This window comes from Mastomys coucha, unplaced genomic scaffold (assembly GCF_008632895.1).
Source record: "Mastomys coucha isolate ucsf_1 unplaced genomic scaffold, UCSF_Mcou_1 pScaffold23, whole genome shotgun sequence".
NCBI lineage: Eukaryota > Metazoa > Chordata > Mammalia > Rodentia > Muridae > Mastomys > Mastomys coucha.
This window is the reverse complement of record NW_022196906.1, coordinates 14,857,827-14,867,059: the sequence shown is the minus strand read 5'-3', so window position 1 is coordinate 14,867,059 and position 9,233 is coordinate 14,857,827. Positions and strand designations below refer to the sequence as shown.

The 9,233-nt window shown below is 50.0% G+C and overlaps 1 protein-coding gene across 2 annotated transcripts in view; it reads left to right on the top strand.

The window, feature by feature from the left end:
• Positions 1-9,233, top strand: part of Olfm2 (olfactomedin 2) — a 78,965-nt gene that overhangs the window by 12,809 nt on the left and 56,923 nt on the right. Inside the window, exon 1 of one of the 2 annotated variants that reach the window (XM_031343153.1) lies at positions 8,858-9,211. The exons of the other annotated variant lie outside the window; for it this stretch is intronic. Coding sequence (XP_031199013.1) covers positions 9,077-9,211 — 135 coding nt within the window. The 5' untranslated portion in view covers positions 8,858-9,076. Of the gene's footprint in view, positions 1-8,857; positions 9,212-9,233 lie in introns of those variants that run through there. 2 annotated transcript variants of the gene reach the window in all.

Sequence of the window (9,233 nt, the reverse complement as noted above, 5' to 3'; positions counted from 1 at the left end):
TCTCTCTCTCTCTCTGTGCTAGTGTAGAGGTCAGAAGTCAACCTTGAGTGTCATTCATGTCTCAGAGTCAGCTGCTTTATGTTTTGGAGACAGTCTCTCGCTGACCTGGAGTTAGCCTGGCTGGCTAATGAGCTACAGGGATGTCCTGTCTCCCCAGCACTGAGGTACAGGCATGTACAGGATGCCTACCTTTTTCTTCTTCCTTTAAAAAACTATCTTTTATTTATCCCCTAACAACTTCATGTGCGTTGCAACGTATCTTGCTCATGCTCCCTCCCAGCTCCCCTGTCCCACTTTCCTGGAAATGCCACAACACCACAACACGTTTCTTATTCACCTTTGTGTTCTTTCTTGCCCCAACCCCGTCCCCAGAACCAACCAGTGCTTCCTGTTGACTTGTTTGGGTCTTGTGTAGGTAACTGCACCTATAGTAAGCTCCTGAATGCAATGCCGAGTCATGTCCAGAGGCCAGTATGTCACAATGTTCCTCCCCTTCTCTGTCTTTTTGTCCTTTCCCGTGACGAGCCCTGAGCCTTGTGTAGGGGCTGGGTCAGGAGTTTGAGACAGATGCTCCATTTAGGGCGGAGGACTTGGTCCCTATGCTCAGTTTTGCACTAACTGGTGCACACTGCAAAGGATGCTTCTGTGGAAAAGGGTGAGAGCCGCAAGGATCTACGGGTACAAAGTTTGACAACTTGTCCTACAGTGGTAGGTTCCCTCTAGGGGCCATGACCTCCCACGCCACTGGTTTCTGACAAGGTTTACAGGAACAGAACAGGCAGGAGTTCCCTCTGGGTAGTAGACTTCACATCTGACAGAAATGGTTGGTTACCTCTATAACTGTCTTTCCACTACTGCACCAGTGGCCACAGCTTGCTTGGCAGGTTAGTAGGTGTCTTAGTCAGGGTTTCTATTCCTGCACAAAACATCATGACCAAGAAGCAAATTGGGGAGGAAAGGGTTTATTCAGCTTACATTTCCACATTGCTGTCCATCACTAAAGGAAGTCAGGACTGGAACTCAAGCAGGTCAGGAAGCAGGAGATGATGCAGAGGCTATGGAGGGATGTTCCTTACTGGCTTGCTCAGCTTGTTTTCTTATAGAACCCAAGACTACCAGCCCAGGCCCTCCTCCCTTGATCACTAATTGAGAAAATGCCTTACAGTTGGATCCCACGGAGGCACTTCCCCAACGGAAGCTTCCTTCTCTGTGATAATTCCAGCTTATGTCAAGTTGACACAAAACCAGCCAGTACAGTAGGATTCAGCACTAAAATCATCAGTGCAGTTTTGGGTTCTGGGGATCAAACTCAGGTCCTCATGCTTGCACAGCAAACACTTTGCCCACTGACATGTCTTCTGGGATCCAAGAGGATTGATTTTTATATATAATATGAGATAGGAGTCCACTTCCACTCTTCCCCACTATGAACCACCAAATGAGTCAGCTCCATATAGACTCTGACCGGATTCTAGGTGACTTTGAGAAAAATTGTTAGCATCTCTGTGCTTCTAAGCCCTCATTTTTGTTTTCTTGTTTAATCTGCTATTCTTGGAATTAAACATAAAGACTCATGCATGGTGGGAAAGTGCTTTACCAGTGAGCTCCATTCCCAGCCCCGTTGACTGATTTCTAAAATGAGGATTATTGCTGGATGCTCTTAGTTCCATCCAGTACTTAGGGGCAGAGGCAGGTAAATCTCTGTCAATTCAAGGGCAGCTTGATCTACATGGAGAGTTCTAGCCTTACCAGAACTATGCAGTATGACCCGGACTCAAAAAGGAGATGGCTCAGTCAGCAAAGTGCTTATCATGCACGAGTGTGGGCCTGAGGTCTCACTGTGTACACTGTGTCCTAGAGGATGCAGAGACAGAAGGATCTCTGGGACCTCTGGCAGTCAGCTTAGCCAAATTGATGAGCTCTATATTCAATGAGGAACCCTCTGTCAAAACAAATTGAAGCCAGATAGTGGTGGTGCACACACACCTTTCATCCCAGCATTTCTGAGGCAGAGGCAGGCAGATCTCTGAGTCAGCCTGGTCTACAAAGCAAGTTCTAGGACAGCCAGGGCTACAGAGAGAAACTCTATCTAGCAACCCAATAAAATAAAACAAACCATAAGTTGGACACCCATAGAGGAAGACACCTGGCTGACTACTCAAGCAAGTGTACATGTGCATCCACACTCACACACAAACATGCACACACATAAGAGCTGGCTTTGGTGTTGTCTTGAAGAACAGGATTGTGGAGGGTGATGAAGGTTGAGAAACCATAAGCTCTAGTTTCTGTGGGTCCATTAGAGCCAAGCCTAGGCTGTGGGATGAAGCCAGAATTCTTCACTGTATGTATATTAGTCAGAGTTTTTTAGAGGAACAGAACTGATAGAATGTGTGTGTGTGTGTGTGTGTGTGTATAATTTATTCATTCATTTATTTAGGTTTATCAGAAGGGCTTACAGGCTGTGGTCCAACTAGTCCAACAATGGGTATATACCAATGGAAAGTTCAAGAATCTTATTTGTCCAGTCTATGAGACTGGATTCAGAATATATGCTGGAGTCCCAAAGAAGTAGGCTCTAATGCTAGTTAAGGAATGGGCTTGCTAGCAAGAGCGAAGGCAAATGGACAAAGAGCAAAATCTTCCTTCCTTTCTGTTCTTTACAGAGGCTGCCACCAGAACATGTGGCCCAGATTAAAGGTGCATCCTCCCACCTCAAAGGGTCTGGATTAAAAGTGAATTAAGAAAAACATCCCTCACAGGTCTACCCAGTCTCTTGAATTTTAGTTAATTTCAGGTATAGTCAGGTTAACCCAAGAACAGCCATCCCTGCGGGTAAGATGAGAATGCCTGTTAAGTTTATGACAGCCATGAGGCTTCATTCTAGCACTTAGCTATAGAGGCAGGATTGTTGCAAGTTCAATACCAGTGAGGGCTGTGTAGCCAGTTCCGGGAGGGACAAAGACGTCACAGTGAATCCCCGTAAAAAAGAGACTGATGTGTAGCTCAGTGGGTAGAGTGCTTTGCCTAGCTTGCATAAAGCCCTGGGTTTCACCCCCAGCACTGACTAGATTACAGGTAGTGGTGCAGGCCTATTATCCCCCACTTAGGGGGCAGAGGCAGGAAAATCAGGAGTTTAGGGTCAACTTTCCTTGGCTGCATAGTGATTTTAAGGCCAGCCTACGTTATGAGACTCTGTCTCAAAAAATAAAATACAAGTCAAGCTGTTTCATACAGGCATGGAATACATACCCTGAAGTAGCATGGAGCCAGCACCCCATCCAGGTGGGGAACGGGCTGATGGTCCTCGCTTTGTTCTTTTCTGCTGCCTGCATCAATTCCAGGAATTTACCTTCCCTGCCTCTATAGATTTGCCTTTTCCTGGGCATTTTATATAAATGGGATCATAAACTCTATGGTCATTTCTCTCCAGCTTCCTTTCCTTCGAATGATGCTTGTGTGATCAAGGCAGGCTGGAATGGGCATTGATAGTCCCTCCTGCATGGGGCTGAAAGGTCAGTTAGATCAGTGTCCCGGTTTATTTGCACATTCGCCTGGACAGCTGGCTTACTCATTATTGGAAAACCCACTGCTATGAATGTCACCTGTGTGTCTTTCTGCAAACTTACCCTTTGCTCTGGGGTAGATGGATCCGACAAGTTCCTATTTACCTTCTCAAGAGTTACAAAGCTCAGAGCAGTGGAAACATTTTATAGTCCTAGTGACAGAGTTAGGGGACATCAAACTCTCATGGATGCTTAATACTCTCTTCCTAGTCAGGGTCTCCAATTCACTATAGATCTACACCATGTAGCTGAGGCTGGTCTTGAACTCTTGATCCTCCTTCCTCTATCTCCCTCTCTCTGTCTATATCTGGGATTATGTGTGCCCATACCTGGTTTATGCAGTGCTGGGGATGGGATTCAGGGCTTCATGAATACAAGGAAGCATTTTACTAACAGAGACAGATAACCCAGTCCTGATAGTCCTCTGTGTGTGTGTGTGTTTGTGCACGCACGTGCACATCCACATGTGTGCATGGGTACACATGTATGTGGAGGCTTCAGGTTGATTTGGGTGTCTTCCTCAAACACTTCTCTATATTATTATTATTATTATTATTATTATCATCATTATTATTTCAGACAGTCTTTCTTTACACCTAAAACTCACTGATCCAGCTAGGCTGCCTGGAGGGTGAGCACCAGGGGTCTTCCTGTCTCTTTTCCCCATCCTCAGGACAAAAGTTACAGACGTGTACCAAAAGGTTTTTACATGAGTTCTGGGAGTTTGAACTCAGGACCTCATGTGACAAACAACGTTCTGAACTGGACCTCTCCCCAGCCTCTCAGAAAATATTTTTTTAAAAAGATTTATTTATTGTACACATATGAGGTACACTGCAGCTGTCTTCAGACACATATATGTGGCGGCATCAGACCCCATGACAGATGGTTGTGAGCCACCATGTGGTTGCTGGGATTTGAACTCAGGACCTCTGGAAGAGCAGGCAGTGCTCTCAACCACTAAGCCTCTCTCCATCCCCTTAGCTACTCTTTTTTAAAAGAATTTATTTTCATGTGTGTGCCTGATTATACAGAACTATACGACATAAGTATAGGAATCCCAGGAATCCAGAAAATGGCATTGAGTGCCCTGGTACTGGAGTTACAGGCAGTTGAGAGCTGGTATGTGGTGCTGGAACTAAAGCTAGGTCATCTGGACAGGCAGCCAGTGCCTTGCAAAGCTTTCCAGCCCCCTCTGCCTCTCTAGTGGGGACAATTGTAGTGAGTACATGAGTTGTTTGTCCCATGAAATACAGAGATCGGGTGTCTGGGAAACAGGTAGAGGTGGTGTGGACTCTGGGTGAAGATTTGGACCACACATAAGTTGCACATGCCTGTCATTCTGGCTTCAGGAGGTAGAAGCAGGAGAATCAAGAGTTCAAAGTCACCCTTGGGTACACAGGCCAGCCTGGGCTACATTAGACCCTGTCTAAACAAAAGGGGATGGGTGCTAGAGATGTGGCCCAATAGTGTTTGCTTAGCATGCGTGAGACGTTGGACTTAATCCCCAGCACTAAAGAAAAATGGCTGATAAATAAATACTTAAACAAGGTAAAAGCAGATGGTGCTAAGGGCTCTAACCTCAGGAAATGGTCCAGGAAGTTTCTTCCATATTGGAGTGAGGGTTATGAATCTGAAATGCATGCACGTGCCTAGCATGTATGAGGCCCTGATTTCCATCCCCAGCACAGAAAACAAGCAAATGCAACTAAAAATAAACACAAAAATGACATTCAGATCTGGGAACATGGCTTGCCACACAAGCACGAAGACTTGAGATGCCCAGGGTTCATTTTATTGCTGGGCAAGTGACCCAAACATCTGAGAGTCAATAGACAATGAGCTGTCCGGTGTCTAGAGCGGTAGATTGGCAAGTTCTTGGTTTGTCTGAGAGACTCTGACTCAATAAAGTTGAGAGTGATGGGAAAAGACACCTGATATTGATATGGGCAGGTGCACCCCCCACCTCACATACCTTCCCCCACATGCAAACACACATAGACATATGCATGCCCCAATCACTCAGGGTTGGATCAGGGAAGCAGAGGAATATATGGAGAGTTGGAAGGGACAGTTGATGCTCTCTTCTGGCTTCCGAACACGTCTAGGACCCACACTGTAGAAGGGAGAAGGAGCTCCCACAGGTTGTTCTCTGACTTCTGTGCCCCGCCACAAGCATAAGTAAGAAAGTAAGTAAATGCAATTAGAAAAATTAAAAAAGAAAAAAAAAAGCCCCAGTCCCACCCCAAGCAGAAAGAGAGGGAAGCGGTGGCCCCATTTCCCCTCTGCCTCTGTCTGTTCCTTCCCAAAGCTTAGGCTTAACAAGAAGCCAGTGCGCAAAGGGTTCTAGGAAATATAGTTTTCTGGAGGACAGGGCATGCTGCTTATCCCACCAGGACAGAGACCTGAGCGAAGAACGCAAGCCGGCTGCCTGCATTTCTGTGGTACCATGTCTGTCAGCTTCCAGGGACAGCAAGTGCAAAGGTCCTGAGGCAGGAAAAGGGATGAGACAGCTAAATGTGCAGAAACTGAGAGAAGGGCGAGTGGGAAGATCTAGATATTTAGGATGGAGAAAGCAGAGAGGCAGGAACAGAACTAGGAAATGATAAGGTGTTTTCAAGAAGGGAATGAGTATGGAGATGAGAAAGTTATTCAACTGCATGGTGTGTGTGTGTGTGTGTGTGTGTGTGTGTGTGTGTGTGTGTGTGTGGCAAGCATGTGGAGATAAGGTGCTAACTGGAGGGAGTGGGTTTTCTCCTTCCATCATATGTACCCTGTTAATCAAACTCAGGATTTCAGGCTTTTATCTTTATCTACTGGGCAATCTTGCCAGCCCAAGGAGGTGATTGCCATCTTTAGTGAGAAGAATTTAGGAGGCATGGAGGAGGGAGAAGGGGGTGCCTTGTAAGTGCTCCCAGTCCTTACAGAAACCCTGCTTCATGAGCTAGGCCTGTCTCCTAGCACCCAAGGTGAGGAGGTGAGAAAGCCTGTCATTGTGGAGGCCCAGCACAACCCAGTGATCTTAGAGTCTGATGTCAGATTTATCTGGTTTTAAACCATAGTAGGGTCCTCCTTTCTTGACCAAACAGCTCGGGTTCTAGCCCAAGTGCTTGCCCCAGGTCCTCTGCACTGTTCTTTGAAAATCTCCTGGTACTGAAATGGCTCTTTCCTTCACCATCTGGTGTGGCTTAACCTTCCCCAGTCACTGTGTTTAAAGGCATACCTGGAGACATGACTCAGTAGGATACATGCCAACCAAGCATGAGTTCAGATCCCCAAAATCTAAATCAGAAGTCAGTGTGGCATGCCTGTACTCCACTTCTGGGAAGGCTTAGACAGGCTCTCTGGAGCCAGTCTGGCCAGCTTAGCCAAATCAGGGAGCCCCACGTTCAGTGAGAGAACTTGTCAAAAATTAAGGCGCAGGCAGATGTGGTAGCCCATGCCTTTAGTCTGAGCCAGAGCTGCACAGTGAGACAGTGTCTCAGAACTAACTTACTAAAAAGACTAAATAAAATCAATTAACTAATAAAACAAGGCAAGGAGGAGTATGAAGGAAGACAGTCTATGTATACCTCTGGCCTCTTCACCCACTCGTGCACACAGGTCTTGGACAATCTATCTATTTTCATTTAGTCTCTACCCACTCCTTTCTGATACCTATCTGTACTTTCCTTCCTTTTGTTTCCTACAAATTTCTTTTTACACTTATTTAAAGTGCTAACGTGGTGGGATGGGTGGCTGGATGGCCACGGCCTTCAAGTGGAGGTCAGTGGACACTTTGGGGGAGTCGTTATCGCTTTTCTTCTGTGGATCTTAGAGATCCAACTCAGGTTGCCAGACTTTGTGATAAGCACTTTTACCCACTGAGCCATCTCTCCCTCCCCCTTCCGTGCCCCACCCCCACTCCGCCGCCTTTTTTGATGTTGGTGGGGATGGAGCCCGGGGCTTCAGACGTCTTACGCAAGCGTCTACCACTGAGCTATATCTTCAAGCCCTTCCTCAAGTCCTGTCTGTCTCCATAATGCAGTGTTCTTGAGCTTTGGCCTGTAGTTGAGGGCTGCCTCCAGCTTCATACACATACCTGACCCATCAGGTCCCCAGAACCACTTTACAGATGAGGAAACTGAGACAGACCGGCATACTTATTGCTGGAGGTCAGGTAGGGGCAGAACCTGCTTCTCGGTGGAGTCGAGACAGTTCAGGACCCCCCAGCACCCCGAGGTTGGGCGCTTCCGGCTCCTCAAGCGGCCGGCACGGTAAAGGCCTGAGTCATCGCCGCCTCCAGACGGCGGCGGCCGCCGGCCCAGGGCGACGGCGGCGGCGGCGGCGGCGGCGGGAGGTGATGTGGGGACGCCAGGAGGGGGCGTGAGTGCGAAGCCGAAGAGAGGCCACCGCGCGGGCGCTGCTCGCCCGGCCCTGCCTCTGGCTGCCTGCGCTTTCCAACCTCCCTCACCCGGGCCCCAGCCCAGTGCAGGTCCCTGGAGGGTGGAGGAGACCCAAAGTATAAGTTCTCCGCCTCCCACCCCAAGTTCAAGTTATGAGTCAAACCGTGCGTTGGGACTTGTCTACAAAAAGAAGTGTCTGGGTTCCCGACAGTCCCGAGTGGCACCGCCGCCCTCGGATGCGCAGGGGAAACCCTCCCACTGCCCAAGTCACCCGCACTCCGGAGTCTGTACCGGCCACCCTGGGCTTCCCTGGTCCCGAATCCACAGAGGGATCCCCCTCAGAATGATCTGGGGACCAGGAAAGCTTGGAGAAAAGAGTCTCGGAGCTCGGGAGAGCGCCGAAGTCCGTCCCGCACTGCTCTCTGTGCGTCGCGGGCTCGGGACCGGGCCCTGCACCCGACTGAGCAGGTGGGTGGAGACACACGACTTCCACCCCCTGTCAGTTTGGGTGGAAGGTGTGGGCTGGGTTCTTTTCGGCCTGAAACGTAGGGGTTTTGGAGAGGGGATGCTGCGTGCTGGGGAGCCCGGGGATCACCACTAGGGTACAGAGGGGACTCGAGCGAGGATGGAGGATATGGCTGGGGGGCGGGGCCGGGGATGCCGCGGCGGCGGGGGTGGTGGTGGTGGTGGTGGTGGTGGCAAGGGTGTCGCTGGCAGGGGATATCACCACTTCTGCAGGTGGGGGAAAGTCCGCCAGAGGCTCTGCGGGGATGTGGGGGTCGGGGTGGGTGCACCCCCATTCTCCCCCCAGCTCTGCTGGCTCTAGGGCCGAAGCCGTGACGTCACGGCGGCTGGAAGTGCCCGGCGGTGGCGCGGGAGGGGGTGGCCGAGCCGGCGCCTTATAAAGCTGAGCCCGCGAGGCGCGCGGAGCCGCAGCCGCGCGCGTCCCCAGTGTCACCCCATCCCACCGGCCACCGCCCCCTTGGACCCGGTCATCTCGCCATCGGGACCCCCCACCCCTCCACCTCACTGGGGTGGGTAAGCTACAGCTTGAGTGCCGAGCAAAAAGGACTGAACACCTGCTTTTTTTGGGGTGGTGGCGCGGGGCATGAGGCGAGGGGCGCGATGTCGGTGCCGCTGCTCAAGATCGGGGCGGTGCTGAGCACCATGGCCATGGTCACTAACTGGATGTCGCAGACGCTGCCCTCGCTCGTGGGACTCAACAGCACCGTGTCCCGCGCGGGCTCCTCGGAGAAAATCGTGAGTGGCCAGCCGGCTGGGG